The following is a 19,190-nucleotide window of genomic DNA, read 5'->3' as shown; positions in this document are numbered from 1 at the left end:
TTTCCCCTTATATCCACATCTTTCATTTCTATTTTTGCAATTACTTTATATAGCTTAGTCGCTTTACCCTTCTTTTGGTTAAACCCTTTCACGACCTGGGGGCATTGATGCCTCAATGCCCAGGTCATGATTTGACATCAGCTTATGGGATCATAATGATCACATAGCTGATGCCCCCTATGTCTGCCCCCTTTTCGCTGTTCCCTGTGGCTGTCATAATCTTTTGAGAGAGGGGAGGGGGCAAAGCGCACAGCCACGCGCCCCATGCGCGTCTTGCCTTCCCTCCTGTCCCTCGCCGGCCTCTGTAGCTCTATAGCTACAATCGGGGCTCTGCGATCAGTACGCAGAGCCCCGATGGACACCGGAGAGACAATTCTCCCTCTGTAGAGGGACAATTGTCTCTCCGGAGCCCTATAGATACTGCGGTCTTGATGACCGCAGTGTCTATAGGGGTAACTCTCAGCACCGGAGCGCGCTGGCTATCACCGATGTATGACATCGGCTGTGTCATTCTGTGCAGTAAATTAACGTCGATGCAGCACCAGTCATAGGCTGCAGCGACGTTAATTTACTGTGCAGCGACGGAAGAGGGTTAACAAACGTCTAATATGTCACTATGTAACTGTCATGAATTTGTTTAAATGATAGGTAGCCTTTAATACATGACAGGCTTAGTTCTACCCCAAAAGAAGCTACTCTTTCAAAGTAGTATATAAAGGATTCTCTTTAGTGGATGACCCCCCCCCCCCCCCTTTGACATCCATGATTTTATAGATTTGTCTTCAAGAGACCTGTCAGGCCATTTGTTTATAGTTTACTCCCCAGTTAATATGAAAAGTAAAAAAAAAAATACAATGTGGACATCTAAGCCTTGTCAGATTTGCTAGTGAGTTGAAGAGGGCTGCTGTCTCTTGGGACAGCCATTGACAAAAGTTATCCATCTGGGGGAGGACAATTATCTCCCCAACAAAAACATACATTTAAAATCTTTTGTGCTTGCATATTTAAGTCTATGAAGAGGGGCTAAGGGCTCAATTACACAGGGCAATTACGAGCCAAAAAGGCATAATCTGGGCAGGTTAAAAATAAATCCTTGTGTATTGGCATTAACTCTTCCTGTGTAACAGGGAATATGCAGCCGACGAGTGATGGAAGTAAAATGTTGCACAAACAATCCAGCAATCATTTGTGCAGCTCTGCCAGCACAGTAGTCAAGCCATGTAATAGGCACCTTAAACTAGGACAATCTACAAGCTCTGCACTCATTTAGTGCAGGTGTTATCCCATCTAAAAGGGCCCTAAGATACTTCTAAAAACTTCAAGCAACAACTTCCCACTAATTCTAAATAAGCTAGCTCACTAACAGTCCTACATTTATCAAGATATAATAAGGTAGCCCAAAGAGGACAACTAACAGTCATCAATTTATCTAGCTCATTTACAGGTCCAAACTGATAAAGGCCTATTGGCTCACCAGTGTCTCACTGCTCTTTTCTGGAATCCCTCATCACTTAAGGCGCTATAACATGGCCCGATAAAAGGAGCAAGCTGATAATTCTTCATAGAATGAAGAGAGCTTGGCACTACCAACTCTTGCAGTGTTGGCTGGGTAGGCATACACACCACCGGTGCACACCAAATGGTCGTCACCTGCTCCTCAGTCCACATCCCATTACCAGTGATGGAATACATTTTTTCTGTATTTGCAATTTGTTGGTGAGTGCCACATTTGTTTTACTTGGGAGATATAGAATATAAAACCAATACCTCTCAAAAAACTTGGTACAATATGCAAAACTATCTCCCTTTAAAGCTGTAACCATACTTAGTCCACTCTAAAACTGGCCTGAAAATTGATTATTTAATACTCATAATTATACAGGCAAATAAGATCCATATGCTTACCTGTATGAGTTCGGATATGGGCAAGGAATGCCATGGAATTGCTGCTTTTGCATATCTTGCCACAGTACTTGCACACATTTCCTTGATTTTCTTCCCTTTCCTTATTTATTTGCTCTGTATCCTCCTCAATGTATTTGTTTACCTCTCTGAGCAATTCCTCATGCTGTTCTTTAATGTGAATAAATAAACTCTGTTCAGAATCAAAAGGTTCTGTGCATTTTACACATTTAAATGTTCCCCCACCTTCTGGTCGTTCTTCAAAACTGGCCATCTCATTTCTATTGTGGCCAATACTAGCCAAATGCTGATGTAGATTACTTTCAGTGAAAAAGGATTTCCCACACAGCAAACAATGGAAGTGTTTTTCTTTCACTGGATGTTTCATGGAGATATGAACATTTAATCCACTAAGGCCATCAGCTAGGAATCCACAGTCATTGCATCGTATTCGGTTATCGCCTTGAGCACTTCCATTGGTTTTCTTCTTTTTTAGATATGCAAGGCCACAAAGCTTAGATTTGTTGTTTACATCGCTATCTAAAGATTCGTTGCAACCAAATTTTAGTTTTACAATTGAAGAATCAAAGCTGTGTTCATTCTGACTAGGACTACATGTGCTAATAATGCTGTTAGGTCCTGATAAAAGTTCAGTCACTACTTCACTCTCTGGAACCTTCTCAGCACCATTACTGGTTAATCTGGTATCTTGAGAGTCTTCATGGTCTAAACCTATTTGAGCTGTAACTTCTGTGACAGGGCTTTCCTGTAAACTGAAAGCAACTGAATTGGTTTGCCTCCACTTTGCATCTTTTCCTGGCAAATGACTGCTTCTTCCTAAAGTCTCTTTTACACTTTCAACGTCTTCTGTGGATTCAGACATATCTACTACTTCACTGCTAATATTTGTCTTTAACTGTAAAACTGGGCATTGATCTGTGTTTCCATTATTACAGTTTAGGTTCGGAACCAATTCTACAACTGTTTCACAAGAAACACTGTCTGGCAATCCCTGTAGGTCCCGTTCTGCTTTATCCTCAAGTGCAGGCAAAGTAGACGGAGAGTGATGATTCGCTTTATGTGTCTCAGAGGATGCATGTGTGATCATATCCTTGTGTGTTAATGCATAGAAATCACATGCTTTACAATAATACTCAAATTTCTTCATATGTTTCCTTTTCACATGCCTCTCTAAAGAGACAGAGTCCCCAACAAATTCACAATGGGCACATTTGCCATTTCCAATATTAGTGCATAGGTTCTGCCCATCTCTTTCAACTTTGTCAAGAGGTTCTTGAGAAGAAGTTTTTATTTGTATTCCAACTGGATTATCAGTAGGGACAGGGTGCTCCTTCTGGGAATCGGACAAAAGATTTGAATCTGTACAAACATAAGAACGCTCCTTATTAATAGGCAATGTGCTTCCTTTCTTCTTAACAGAAGCTTCAAAAGTTGTTCCATCTGTGGTAACCACAATTTCTGTTTTCGGCTGGTTGAGTTTCTGCTCTTCTACACGGTTCTTATGCTTTTTGGTAATACAGTGTCGCTCCATGTCGCCTTTTGTTACAGTGTCATAATTACATACCTTGCATTTATAATTGTACTGATGTGTGTGCTTCCTCCTAATATGCACCTTAAGGTTTGTAAGACTGGATGCTGTAAGTCCACAGTGGGGGCAAGAAATGGAGGGATTCCCCTTTGGTCTTCCTCTTTTCGGTGTATTTATATGTATTGGATCTACATGACTTGCAGTATGTTTAGAACAAAAGGATTCTTCAGTAGAAGGTGCAGTTAATTCTGAATGTGACTGTGCTTCATCACACTGCTCATCTTGGGGTCCATCTTTCTGCATGACAGCAGGGTCAGTAAAAAAAACCTTCTCGATGCACTCATCAAACAGCAATCCGATGTTGTTTTTCTTTGCATTCTCAATATGTTTACTCCTTTTAATATGCTTCTCCATACCTTCCTTATACATTGTGTATATGTTGCAAGCTTTACATAAAAAGTGATAATCATGTGTATGGCGCAGTTTGATGTGCCTTGTCAACACTGTAGATGACCTGGTTTTGTAGAAACACTTTTTGCATTGAAACTGTGGTTTTCTGACCTCTTTTTCGATACAAACTTCTACTGGTACCTCATCTGCCTGAAGAGCAGCACTACTCTCAACTTCATGCAGACACTCTTTAGGAAGATCTGTGTTTACCTCCGAGTTTTCAACAGGAGTGTCATATTTTTTTTCCTGCTGCCAGATGTGTGCCTCTGATGTTTCATGATGTAACATGTCATCTTTTGATTTAAAGAAAACCTTGCATACACTGCAATGAAAATGCACCTTGTGCTTGGATCTCATGTGAGTTTTGAAGGTTGATTCATTTAAGGTGTCTAGTCCACAAAGGTAACAATTTAAGGAATCACTAGCGTTCTTATGATTGTCATTTCTGCAGTGCTTCTCAAACTCTCCTCGGGTAACACAAGAATATCCACATGGTTGACAATAAAACTGCATTTGATTAGCATGTCTCTTCCAGAAGTGACGATTGAAACTTTCTTTGGAACCAGCAACAGTTTTACAGTATACACAAGCATACTGTACTGTAAGCTGTGTAGTATGTATCAGTTTAAATGCAGCAGGGGGTAGGGTACTATCACTTTCAACATCATAAATGACATCCAGATGAGTTACGCTTTTACTTGTCAAGTAAGTTGTCACTGCAGATTTTTCAGAGAACATTTTCACATGAGGATTTACATTTCCTTTTAACCGCACAATAGAATCCTCAGGTTTATCTTTATTAGTTACCAATTGGATGTGTCTTTTTAATTGTCCGAAACTATGCTTTCGTCTAAAGAAGCATAGCCTATCCTGTCTCTTCCGGTCATTTCTTCGTTTAGCTATTATTTGGCTAATAGTATCTGACAGATTTTTTACATTCTTTTTTGGTTCTGGCTCCACTATCCTAGACAAGTCTTCAGGGTTTTGGTCACGACTATCCAATGGGGATGCACAATGGGCTACTTTCTCTTTACTATGTGTGGGTGTTAACACTCTTTGTAAGTTCATTGCATTATTCTGCTTTGATGGAAGTTCACTGTCTTGACTCAAGGCATCATGTGTTTCTGATATCGTAAAGGTGGGATCTGAATTTTTCATTTCATGTATCTTCCGTTTTTTAACACACATATTTTGGCACAAATGTTTTTCAGTGGCAGGTTCATTAATTGTATGATCAATATGAACATGACTTTCTAAGAATTTTTTATATGAACATTGGAAATCACAGTTTTTACAGTAGAGGCCATCAATACCTGTTTCTATCTCAGCTGAAGGACCAAGTAAAGTGTTTGCAGCAAATACTTCAGGAGTTTTACCAGTGCTATTCTTGACAGAATAATTTCCAGTGTTATTACCCACACTTATTGGTGTGCCACTATTAAGACCTTCCTTTTTGGTTGGTGTTGTGCAGCAACTTACAGACACTGATTTATTAGGGCTGAAATCACACTGAACTGTCCCATCAGTTTTCACTTCATTGACATCTGAGGAATGTTGGTCATGCGGGTATTCCTGTTTATGGATTTCTTTGTCTGGTATGGACAATTCTGTTTCTATCTTTGCTCTTTTTGGCGAACATGGATTTTCAAAAACATTCATGCCCTTGCTGTCTGGGGAACATGACTGTGAATATGGTCTTTTATTGCTTGCGGTTCCAGAATCTCTTTGATTAGGATCTAAGTTGTCATCTTTTGTGATGTCATTTTCACCCTCTATATCCTCCACAATAGTTACTTCTTCTGCTACATACTGGTTTACTAGACTCTCTTCATTTTCCATATTTAGTAAATCATAAAATCCCCATCGATTTGAAACTTTCCCTAGTGTAAAGAAAAAATATATATATGAATGTAAGTGATAAAAAGAAGCATTTTTTAAATCGCTTTTCTCTTGCATACAATTTAAAATGTCTCCTTTGCCATATTTTCAACTGCTACGTACATATACACTGTACAGATATCTTATTAGAAATAAGTTGTACATTTTGAAGCAAATTAAGACTTAGAGACAAATTTAAATAGGGATTGCCATTTGCCAACAAACTTTGAATCAAAAGTACAAATAAATACATAAAAAACTTTGTAAATGCCTCTTTCTTCACTTACCAGGCCCCTTTCCCGACACTCCTTTTCAAATTCTATAATTAACTCAAACTCAAAATTGCATCAGAGAAGAGAGGAGAGGCTGCAGACAGACTACTGGAGCTTAAAGTAAGCATTGGATCTTATACCAGTAATGGTTTTACAGCTTAGACTGCCTATTACCATGCCATAACATCACCGTAGTGTTGCTGCTTCCAAGAATGTGACACAGGGAGCAGGATCCCCTCCTCTGTATGTGTGCAAAGTCTGGGAGACATCAGGGAGGCTAGTCTCAACCTACTAAGTCAAAGACAATTAAAAAGTAGAGACTGCCCTTAAAACACAGATATCTGGTTAAAATGACACACAGAAGTTATGTATTTCTGTACTTATGTAATAGCTTATTTGTAAACTATGTTTGAAACAGGTACGCTTTAATATTAGTTTTTTTATTTTTTTATTTGAAGTATGTTTTGTCTGCACCAAGCCAAGTTTGCAAAAGCCAATAAACATCCATATGAAATGTCATTTTCAGATTGATCTAACCTGCTGATATGTCCCTTTTGTGTACAGGGCACTGAGAATAAAGGTAAGTCTCTTACCTTCATCCTCAGCGCCATTTCTGTGTGTTTAGAAGTTATGACCACAGGCTAATTGGGCGCTTTGGGGCACTGGGGGTGGAACTACAAAAAAAAAAAAAAAACTGGGCAGATGAGAAATGTGCCCCTGTGTTTTTTCCCCCTGTCTGAAAACCCATGCCTGCCACAGAAGCTAGAACAGGTAAACACAAGGCATATATATATATATATATATATATATATATATATATATATATATATATACACATACACATCTATGCCTATTATTCACCCCCACAGACCATGCTGAAAAGCAGAGGGCATTGATAACTTTTGGTCTGTAGTCCTAGATATCAAGCTACAGAGGAAGAAACAGCATATATTGTAGAGGAGCAGGTTAGGACATCTATGTAGCACAGCTGGGAGCTTTATTAGCACAATTTTGCTTTTTGCTGGTTCCCTTTAAATGGTGTTTTATCAGATCAAGATTTTCCCAACAATCTCCAACTTCACATGTACTATGTGTCTAAACCACCTATAGTACTTCATTCTTTTATCAAGATCATCTTCATTCATAGCTTGTAACAATCTTGGGGTGTAAACTTTCCAATGTCCGCCCTTAGACTGCTGTCACACAGTGACAGGGAAGTATTCATGGAAAACTACCACTGCAGTATTTGAGCTGAACGTTCCAGTGTATGGTAAGGACAGGCAGCAGATGGGAGAGACAACTGATGGCCAAACTAATGTGTGCAATAGTCAGGCATTCTGATGTTTGTCAGTTTTAAAAAAGTCTTATGACAAACTACATCTTTAGAGACAACATATTACGGTCATAATTTAATTTAGATTTTAACAAAGTACATAGATAACCACTACTGAAATGTTTGCCTTTTAGTGGCCCAAAAATGTTTAATGTATTTGTAAAGTGTAAAATAAATATAATAATACAGTTTAATATGGTTGAAGTGCCACTGTAAAATAAGATGGTTCAACCAAGTGCCCAAGAAGACGTTGCCAGATTGTTAGGATTGAGAAGCTTTAGAAAAAGAAAATAGGTATTACAGTGACATCTAGTGGTTAGAATAAAATAGAACAGATTACTTTGGTACAGCCTAAATTTGACATAAATACAATATAGTTACGTCAAAACAAGTACAGACACCAAAAAATTTTAAAAGAAAAAAATTAGAGCATTAAAGCTATTAGCATGACATCTTTCATTCAGCTTTTTTTGCCATTGTCAATGTGTTGCAATGTCAGACATAGCCAATATCCAGCATTTGATAACAGGAACATCAGCTGAGATACAGGACTTTCTGAAAAATAGCAGTGTGGCTGTTGCAAGATGCACAATGAGGAAACACTTGAGGAAAAATGGGCTGCATGGTCTAGTTGCCAGAAGAAAGCCATTACTGCGCAAATGTCCCAAAGTATCTCGCCTACAATAAGCCAAGCAGCACAGAACTTCCAACTTTTTGGCCACATATTATAAACGTTAAATTTGAAGAGGCCTATGATGAAAGGAACACCATTCCTACTATAAAGCATGAAGGTGGGTCGCTGATGTTTTGGGGATGTGTGAGCTACAAAGGCATAGAAAACTTTGTCAAAGTTGAAGCAAAGATGAATGCAGCACGTTATCAGCAAAAACCGGAGGTAAATGTAATGTAGAACCATCTCTTTGAGGTCACCATAAGGAGGTGAGATGGTAAACTCTGATCGAATCAAATTTTTTTAAAAAATCTTTAGAACTGGTTTTCTATTGTGTGTACGCTGAAAGAAGGATATGTGGTCTAGCAATTTTTTTAATGAAAGTATTGTATTGCCCCCTAAAAGTTATACAAATCACCAATATACACTTATTATGGGAAATGCACATAAAGTGCTTTTTTCCCTGCACTACTGTATCAAGGCTTCACTTCCTGGATAACATGGTAATGTCACTTCCTGGATAACATGGTGATGTCACTTCCTGGATAACATGGTGATGTCATGACCCAACTCCCAGAGCTGTGCGGGCTGTGGCTGCTGGAGAGGATGATGGCAGAAGGATGCTCAGTGTCCCTCCAGTGCCCTGTGTCCCTCAGTGTCCCCCTGCCATCATCCTCTCCAGCAGCCACAGCCCACACAACTGTGGGAGTGGGGTCGTGACATCACCATTTTATCCAGGAAGTGAAGCCTTGATGCAGTAGTAAGTGCAGGGAAAAAAAGCACTTTATAAGCATTTCCCATAATAAGTCTATATTGGTGATTTGTATAACTTTAGGGGGGGGCAATACCATACTTTCACAAACATTTTTGCCAGACTCCTTCAAGTCCTAACACTTGCAGGTTGCTGTTGCACTTCTCTGTTATTGTCTGTATTTTAGCCAAAGCAGTGTGCAAACTGCACAGTGTGGACTGAGGTGTCATTTTTGCTTTTTATTCATTAGGGTCTGAGTGTTCACATCCTCACTGATCAGTAGAAAAAACAGAGAAATTAATGTGCTGTCCCACACCCCTCTCCTCGTTCTGTGTTTGAGATCTAGACAGCCCAATAGACTTGCATTGGGTGTCCTCTAGGTCACATGACATAAAGTCAGGAGTAAATGTGTTGCACATGAACTTACTCCTAATAGATCGTAGTATTAACACTGAGACCCAAACCAATGGAAGCTTTTGATATATCTGACTTTTTTTTATTTTTTTATGACAGCCCTATTTAACAATTTAGTGGTGTTGGCCAATCCCTTTAATCACCCTATAGTTTTATGTGTGGGTATGCATCCTATAGATATTGTAGATACATAAGAAAACATTTTCCAGGCACCTGTAATAATCTTCAACATAGGCTTACCGAATCCTAGAAGTGTGCACATTTTTTAAAGATTTAAAGCTTCCAATAGAAAAAAAAACTTGTACCAGTTAATAACTGTTGGCTGCATTGTGTCTCTACATATACCTCCAATGAATAAACTGATCGTCCTCTTGTGAAAACACAAAGCGAAAGGACCCAACTGACAGATGTAACAGCAGCGACAACAGGTTGGAAACATGACAATTGATGAAAGAGGAAGATTAGAGTAAAATATTTCAGATTTTCTAATATTAAGCCTTAAGCAGTTGGACCTCATCCAAGAGATGGAGAAAGACTTGTTAAATTGTTAACAACTGAGATATAAGAAGGAAATGATGAGTGGAGTTAAACATTATCCATATACAAATCACTATGTAGAATTTGATTAAATATGGTGAAACAGACAGTACAAGTCAAGATGGGAAGCAAAAAAGTAAAATAAAATTCTGCTGTTAAGAGGGCACATTGGGATATTGGGGTATCCCAATTAATATTTTTTTGTTATATATTTATTTTATAACATTATACAACTTTAAAAATAAAAAAACCTGCACCTTTAATGGAGTAAAAACATCACAACTTTATTTCACAGGGTATAATACCAAAGAACAACCAGAAGCACTGGTTGAAGTGTTTTTATTAGAGAAAATGTATTAAAATTTAAAGATTTTTTTGTTATATATTTTTACAATGGTGGTGTTAGGAACTGCAGAGCTGCATAAGCCCTGGACCTGACGCAGCTACATACCACCTACGCTGTGCTTTCCTGTGCTTCACTAACACTACAGCGTTAGTAATACAGGCTACTTTCATAACTAATGTCTACTCTAAAGCTAATATGCTAACTGTTTCCAGACCAGGGGTTTGCAGCCCTGCAGATACCAACATAGGCATTGGTGGTAGCAGAGGAGCCATGTTGCCCCTTACTGCTGAAGGATAGACTATGAACAGTTGACCAGCTGGGTTCCAACACCCAACTCCCCTGCCAATCAGCTGTTTGGTTCCCTTACTACAGTGAGAATGGAGCCAGAAACAGAAGGCTCTGTCCCCTATGTAACAGTGCTGCCAGTGTACAGTCATTGCCAAAAGTTTTGAGAATGACACAAATATTACATTTTCACATGATCTGCTGCCCTCTGGTTTTTAAGTGTGTTTGTCAGATGTTTTTATCACATACAAAAATATAATTGCAATCATATTATGAGTAACAAAAGCTTATATTGACAGTTAGAATGAGTTAATGCAGAAAGTCAATATTTCCAGTGTTGACCCTTCTTTTTCAGGACCTCTGCAATTCTCCCCGGCTGCTCTCAATCAACTTGTGGACCAAATCCTGACTGAAAGCAGTCCATTCTTGCACAATAAATGCTTGCATTTTGTCAGATTGTGTTTTGTCCACCCGTCTCTTGATGATTGATCACAAGTTCTCAATGGGATTAAGATCTTGGGAGTTTCCAGATCTTAATCTCTATGCTTTGTTCCCTGAGCCATTTAGTGATCACCTTTGCTTTATGGCAAGGTGCTCCACCATGCTAGAAAAGGCATTGTTGATCGCAAAACTGCTCTTGGACGGTTGGGAGCAGTTGCTCTTGGAGTACATTCTGGTACCATTCTTTATTTATGGCTATGTTTTTAGCCAAGACTGTGAGAGAGCCGATTCCCTTGGCTGAGAAGCAACCCCACACATGAATGGTTTCAGGATGCTTTACAGTTGGCATGAGACAAGACTGGTGGTAGTGCTAACCTCGTCCTTCTCCGAATAAGCTGTTTTCCAGATGTCTCAAACAATCGGAAAGGGGATTCATTAGAGAAAATGACTTTACCCCAGTCCTCAGCAGTCCACTCCATGTACCTTTTGCAGAATATCAGTCTGTCCCTAATGTTTCTCTAGAGAGAAGTGGGTTACCTATATGGCAGATGGTGCTGGAGGGGGATGCCTTAATGGAGGATACTACTTTCTGGGGGTGGGGTAGTACTATATAGATGCACAAAAGGGAAACTAACATCTATATGGGAGAACAGAGAGCCCTAACTACTACTACATGGAAAAAGAGGGACATAATTACTATATTGGGGCACAGAAGCCTAACTACTATATGGATGCACAGAAAAGGGTGAACTACTATGAAGGCAAAGAGGAGCCTGAATACTATATGGGGGGCACAGGGGGGTCTATCTTTTGTATGGAGGTCGGGGTGGGGGGCTAATCTATAATATGAGGTTATAAATGGTGGCTTTTTTAATATATGAGGGCATAGGGGGAGCCTGTGTAATACGTGAGGGCTAAGACCTAGTCTAAATACTATATGGGGGCATAAAGTGGGCAAAAGTGAGGAGCAATACACAGAGATGGTGCTTTGGCAAGGAGACTAAAATATCTGTCTGGCAGAGTGAAGGCTTCTTCAGACGTCTTCCTGATGGCCAAGCCATCAGAGGAAAAAATAAAAGTAAACAACTTGGGAAAAATTTCAACGTCATGCAGAGAAGACGCCCCCCTTTAAATCACTGGATGTAACTGCACTATAATTACTTATAGGATATGCAGAATCTGTATACAGCTGGTTCTACCTCTATATGGTCACTGATTAGGAAGGATAATGGTCTTTATAACGTATTTTATTTACAGTATAGTGGTATTTTCCAGTCACTATATGGTGAGGGTAGTGGTCATAGTATGGCAGTATTATTTGTCTTATATATGTGGTATTATTAGTAATATTTTGTTTATATAGTCGACTTTATTCAATGGCTGTTAAACTGCAGACCTCCATCCCAGCTTTTGCAAAACTACAGTTACCAGTTATTAGTCATTATGTTGTGATGATGATAGTAGTCATGGTGCTGAAGTATTGTTTATATAATTGTCTTATGTTAACATTTTATATACATGAGTATTATTATACATCCTAAAATTTGCTGTAGCATTTAGCTAGAGTATGTGTCCCATGCTAGGCGCATCAGATATGGTGTAGTCCTCATGCTGTCTGATATACACTCACCGGCCACTTTATTAGGTACACCATGCTAGTAACGGGTTGGACCCCCTTTTGCCTTCAGAACTGCCTAAACTCTTCGTGGCATAGATTCAACAAGGTGCTGGAAGCATTCCTCAGAGATTTTGGTCCATATTGACATGATGGCATCACACAGTTGCTACAGATTTGTCGGCTGCACATCCATGATGCGAATCTCCCGTTCCACCACATCCCAAAGATGCTCTATTGGATTGAGATCTGGTGACTGTGGAGGCCATTTGAGTACAGTGACCTCATTGTCATGTTTAACCCCTTAGCGACCCATGACGTATCTGATACGTCATGGTGCCGCTCTGGGTGTTCAGAGCGGGGTCCCGCCGGGACCCCGCTCTGAACGGCGCTGATCCCGGCTGACACGTGCAGCCGGGCAGTGCCTCTATTAGCCGGCGCGGGTCCCGTTGCCGCGCCGGCTAATTTAGCCTCTAAGTGCAGCTGTCAAACCTGACAGCTGCACTTAGAGGCTTCAGACCTCACGTCCCTGGTGTCTAGTGGGACGGATCTCCCCCCCGCGATGCGATCACGGGGGGGAGATCCGTTCTTCTGCCCGTGCCGGGCCTCAGCGTCGGAATGACGCTGATCCCGGCTCGGCAATAGATTGCTATGGCCTGCAGCAGGCCATAGTAATCTATGACCGATCTAATCGACCTTTGCTGTGTATATACACAGCATTGATCTCTATGAGAGATCAGTGCTGTCTATATACAAGTCCCCCAGGGGGGCTTCTAGTTACAGTAAAAAAAAAAGTAAAAAAGTGTTTTTATTAATAAAAAATCCCCTCCCCTAATAAAAGTCCAAATCACCCCCCTTTTCCCATTTTATAAATATAAATTAAAAAATAAATAAACATATTTAGTATCGCCGCGCGCATAATCGCCCGAACTATTAATTAATCACATTCCTGATCTCGCCCGGTAAACGGCGTCAGCGCAAAAAAATTCCAAAGTGCAAAATTGCGCATTTTTGGTCGCATCAAATCCAGAAAAAATTTAATAAAAAACGATCAAAAAGTCGTATATACGCAATCAAGGTACCGATAGAAAGAACACATCATGGCGCAAAAACTGACACCTCACACAGCCCCATAGACCAAAGGATAAAAGTGCTATAAGCTTGGGAATGGAGAGATTTTAAGGAACGTATATTTGTTAACAATGGTTTGAATTTTTTACAGGCCATCAGATACAATATAAGTTATACATGTTATATATCATAGTAATCATAACGACTTGAGGAACATGCATAACAAGTCAGTTTTACCATAGGACGGACGGCGTAAATGCAAAACTCCCCGAAATCAAAACAAATTTGTTTTTTTTTTCAATTTGACAGCGCAAATGATTTTTTTCCGGTTTCGCAGCATATGTTATGGAAAAATAATGCCTGTCATTGCAAAGTACAATTGGTTTCGCAAAAAATAAGCGCTCATATACCTCTCTAGGTGAAAAAATGCAAGCGCTATGGACTTTTAAACTTAAAATGGAATAAGCAAAAGCGCAAAAACGAAAATAGGCTTTGACCTTAAGGGGTTAAGAAACCAGTCTGAGATGATTCTAGCTTTATGACATGGCGCATTATCCTGCTGAAAGTAGCCATCAGATGTTGGGTACATTGTGGTCATAAAGGGATGGACATGGTCAGCAACAATACTCAGGTAGGCTGCGGGGTTGCAACGATGCTCAATTGGTACCAAGGGGCCCAAAGAGTGCCAAGAAAATATTCCCCACACCATGACACCACCACCACCAGCCTGAACCGTTGATACAAGGCAGGATGGATCCATGCTTTCATGTTGTTGACGCCAAATTCTGACCCTACCATCCGAATGTCGCAGCAAAAATCGAGACTCATCAGACCAGGCAACGTTTTTCCAATCTTCTACTGTCCAATTTCGATGAGCTTGTGCAAATTGTAGCCTCAGTTTCCTGTTCTTAGCTGAAAGGAGTGGCACCCGGTGTGGTCTTCTGCTGCTGTAGCCCATCTGCCTCAAAGTTGGACGTACTGTGCGTTCAGAGATGCTCTTCTGCCTACCTTGGTTGTAACGGTTGGCTATTTGAGTCACTGTTGCCTTTCTATCAGCTCGAACCAGTCTGCCCATTCTCCTCTGACCTCTGGCATCAACAAGGCATTTCCGCCCACAGAACTGCCGCTCACTGGATGGTTTTTCTTTTTCGGACCATTCTCTGTAAACCCTAGAGATGGTTGTGCGTGAAAATCCCAGTAGATCAGCAGTTTCTGAAGTACTCAGACCAGCCCTTCTGGCACCAACAACCATGCCACGTTCAAAGGCACTCAAATCACCTTTCTTCCCCATACTGATGCTCAGTTTGAACTGCAGGAGATTGTCTTGACCATGTCTACATGCCTAAATGCACTGAGTTGCCGCCATGTGATTGGCTGATTAGAAATTAAGTGGTAACGTGCAGTTGGACAGGTGTACCTAATAAAGTGGCCGGTGAGTGTATATTAGACACAAATATGTGATAAAGAGATAGAAGAATGGATGGATAGATAATTTTGACTCAGTTATATATGTTAACTGTATAAAAATGTTTTACACTGTTCTCAATTTCTATTCATTATAAGTAATATAGCAGAATATACTCATTATTATCATTATTATTCGGAAAGCATTGTCGTCTGCTGCGGTGCCCTATAGGTAACCATTGGTTGGGGGCCCACTGAGACTCACTGGCCCCCCTTAGGCTGAACTTCTAGCTACTCCCCTGATTATTAAAGGGAACCTGTCACCCCCCGTGCCGGGGTGACAGGCTCCCGACCCCCGTTAGAGCCCCCTATACTCACCTAATCCCGCCGGGTCCCGCTTCTGGAGGTGGTCGGGTGATGAAGATCTCAGCCGCTGCAGCCCAGCGCGCGCGCTGAGAGATGAGTCCAACACCCATAGAGAATGACAGGAGAGTCCAGCGCTCCGTCATTCTCTATGAGCGTTGGACTCATCTCTCAGCGCGCACGCCGGGCTGCAGCGGCTGAGATCTCCGTGACCCGACCGGATCCAGAAGCGGGACCCGGCGGGATTAGGTAAGTATAGGGGGCTCTAACGGGGGGTCGGGAGCCTGTCACCCCGGCACAGGGGGTGACAGGTTCCCTTTAATTATACACAGGTCAGGGATCCCCATGTATTCTCCTCACACTGATATTACTTATACACACGGTACTGCTCCCCATGTCTTCTCCTCGCACTGATATTACTTATGCACAGGTCAGTGATCCCCAAGTCTTCTCCTCACACTGATATTACTTATACACAGGTAAGTGACCCCCATATCTTCTCCTCACATTATTACTTGTTCACAGGTCAGTGAACCCCATGTCTTCTCCCCACACTGATATTACTTATACACAGGGTACTACTTCCCATGTCTTCTCCTCGCACTGATATTACTTATGCACAGGTCAGTGATCCCCAAGTCTTCTCCTCACACTGATATTACTTATACACAGGTCAGGGATCCCCATGTCTTCTCCTCACACTATTACTCATACACAGGTCAGTGAACCCCATGTCTTCTCCCCACACTGATATTACTTATACACAGGGTACTACTTCCCATGTCTTCTCCTCACACTATTACTTCTACACAGGGTGCTGCTCCCCATGTCTTCTCATCACACTGATATTACTTATACACAGGTCAGTGTCCCCCATGTCTTCTCCTCACACTATTACTTATACACAGGTCAGGGATCCCCATGTCTTCTCCCCACACTGATATCACTTATACACAGGTCAGTGTCCCCCATGTCGTCTCCTCACACTATGTTATTACTTATACACAGGTCAGGGATCCCCATGTTGTCTTCTCACACTGATATTACTTATACACAGGTCAGTGACCCCCATGTCTTCTCCTCACACTATTCCTTATACACAGATCAGGGATCACCATGTCTTCTCCTCACACTGATATTACTTATACACAGGTCAGTGTCCCCCATGTCTTCTCCTTACACTATGATATTACTTATACACAGGTCAGGGACCCCCATGTCTTCTCACACTATTCCTTATACACAGATCAGGGGATCCCCATGTCTTCTCTTTACACTGATATTACTTATACACAGGTCAGTGATCCCCATGTCTTCTCCTCACACTGATATTACTTATACACAAGTCAGGGATCCCCATGTCTTCTCCTCACACTGATATTACTTATACACAGGTCAGGGATTCCCATGTCTTCTCCTCACACTATTCCTTATACACAGATCAGGGGATCCCCATGTCTTCTCTTTACACTGATATTACTTATACACAGGTCAGTGACCCCCATGTCTTCTCCTCACACTATTACTTATACACAGGTCAGTGTCCCCCATGTCGTCTCCTCACACTGATATTACTTATACACAGGTCAGGAATCCCCAAGTCTTCTCCTCACACTATGTTATTACTTATACACAGGTCAGTGATTCCCCATGTCTTCTCCTCCCACTATGTTATTACTTATACACAGGTCAGGGATCCCCATGTCTTCTCCTCACACTATGTTATTACTTATACGCAGGTCAGTGATTCCCATGTCTTTTCCTCACACTATGTTATTACTTATACACAGGTCAGTGATTCCCCATGTCTTCTCCTCACACTGATATTCCTTATACACAGGTCAGGGATCCCCATGTCTTCTCCTCACACTGATATTCCTTATACACAGGTCAGGGATCCCCATGTCTTCTCCTCACACTGATATTCCTTAAACACCGGTCAGGGATCCCCATGTCTTCTCCTCACACTATTCCTTATATACAGGTCAGGAATCCCCATATCTTCTCCTCACACTGATATTCCTTATACACAGGTCAGTGACGACCCCCATGTCTTCTCCTCACACTGATATTCCTTATACACAGGTCAGGAATCCCTATGTCTTCTCCTCACACTGATATCACTTATACACAGGTCAGGGATCCCCATGTCTTCTCATCACACTGATATTACTTATACACAGGTCAGTGTCCCCCATGTCTTCTCCTCACACTGATATTACTTATACACAGGTCAGTGACCCCTATGTCTTCTCCTCACACTGATATTACTTATACACAGGTCAGTGATCCCCATGTCTTCTCCTCACACTGATTATTTATACACAGGTCAGTATCCCCCATGTCTTCTCCTCACACTGATATTATTTATACACAGGTCAGTGACCCCCATGTCTTCTCCTCACACTGATATTACTTATACACAGGTCAGTGTCCCCCATGTCTTCTCCTCACACTGATATTACTTATACACAGGTCAGGGATCCCCGTGTCTTCTCCTCACACTATTCCTTATACACAGGTCAGGGATCCCTATGTCTTCTCCTCACACTGATATTACTTATACACAGGTCAGGGATCCCCGTGTCTTCTCCTCACACTATTCCTTTTACACAGGTCAGGGATCCCCATGTCTTCTCATCACACTGATATTACTTATACACAGGGTAGTGACCCCCATGTCTTCTCCTCACACTGATATTACTTATACACAGGTCAGGAATCCCCATGTCTTCTCCTCACACTGATATTACTTATACACAGGGTAGTGACCCCCATGTCTTCTCCTCACACTGATATTACTTATACACAGGTCAGGAATCCCTATGTCTTCTCCTCACACTGATATTACTTATACACAGGTCAGTGATCCCCATGTCTTCTCCTCACACTGATTATTTATACACAGGTCAGTGTCCCCCATGTCTTCTCCTCACACTGATATTATTTATACACAGGTCAGGGATCCCCATGTCTTCTCCTCACACTGATATTACTTATACACAGGGTAGTGACCTCCATGTCTTCTCCTCACACTGATATTACTTATACACAGGTCAGGAATCCCTATGTCTTCTCCTCACACTGATATCACTTATACACAGGTCAGGGATCCCCATGTCTTCTCATCACACTGATATTACTTATACACAGGTCAGTGTCCCCCATGTCTTCTCCTCACACTGATATTACTTATACACAGGTCAGTGACCCCTATGTCTTCTCCTCACACTGATATTACTTATACACAGGTCAGTGATCCCCATGTCTTCTCCTCACACTGATTATTTATACACAGGTCAGTATCCCCCATGTCTTCTCCTCACACTGATATTATTTATACACAGGTCAGTGACCCCCATGTCTTCTCCTCACACTGATATTACTTATACACAGGTCAGTGTCCCCCATGTCTTCTCCTCACACTGATATTACTTATACACAGGTCAGTGTCCCCCATGTCTTCTCCTCACACTGATATTACTTATACACAGGTCAGGGATCCCCGTGTCTTCTCCTCACACTATTCCTTATACACAGGTCAAAGATCCCTATGTCTTCTCCTCACACTGATATTACTTATACACAGGTCAGGGATCCCCGTGTCTTCTCCTCACACTATTCCTTTTACACAGGTCAGGGATCCCCATGTCTTCTCATCACACTGATATTACTTATACACAGGGTAGTGACCCCCATGTCTTCTCCTCACACTGATATTACTTATACACAGGTCAGGAATCCCCATGTCTTCTCCTCACACTGATATTACTTATACACAGGGTAGTGACCCCCATGTCTTCTCCTCACACTGATATTACTTATACACAGGTCAGGAATCCCTATGTCTTCTCCTCACACTGATATTACTTATACACAGGTCAGTGATCCCCATGTCTTCTCCTCACA

General features: G+C 41.3%; 1 protein-coding gene across 1 annotated transcript in view; it reads right to left on the bottom strand.

Annotated features, from left to right (window-relative positions):
* Nucleotides 1–19,190, bottom strand: part of ZNF407 (zinc finger protein 407) — a 423,344-nt gene that overhangs the window by 401,506 nt on the left and 2,648 nt on the right. Inside the window, exon 2 of the mRNA XM_069957860.1 lies at nt 1,906–5,781. Within this exon, the coding sequence (XP_069813961.1) occupies nt 1,906–5,740 (3,835 nt within the window). The 5' untranslated portion in view covers nt 5,741–5,781. The remainder of the gene's footprint in view (nt 1–1,905; nt 5,782–19,190) is intronic.

Source organism: Dendropsophus ebraccatus, chromosome 2 (assembly GCF_027789765.1).
Source record: "Dendropsophus ebraccatus isolate aDenEbr1 chromosome 2, aDenEbr1.pat, whole genome shotgun sequence".
Taxonomy (NCBI): Eukaryota; Metazoa; Chordata; class Amphibia; order Anura; family Hylidae; genus Dendropsophus; species Dendropsophus ebraccatus.
Note: the sequence above shows the minus strand (reverse complement) of the source record. Positions and strands in the feature narration are given on the sequence as shown.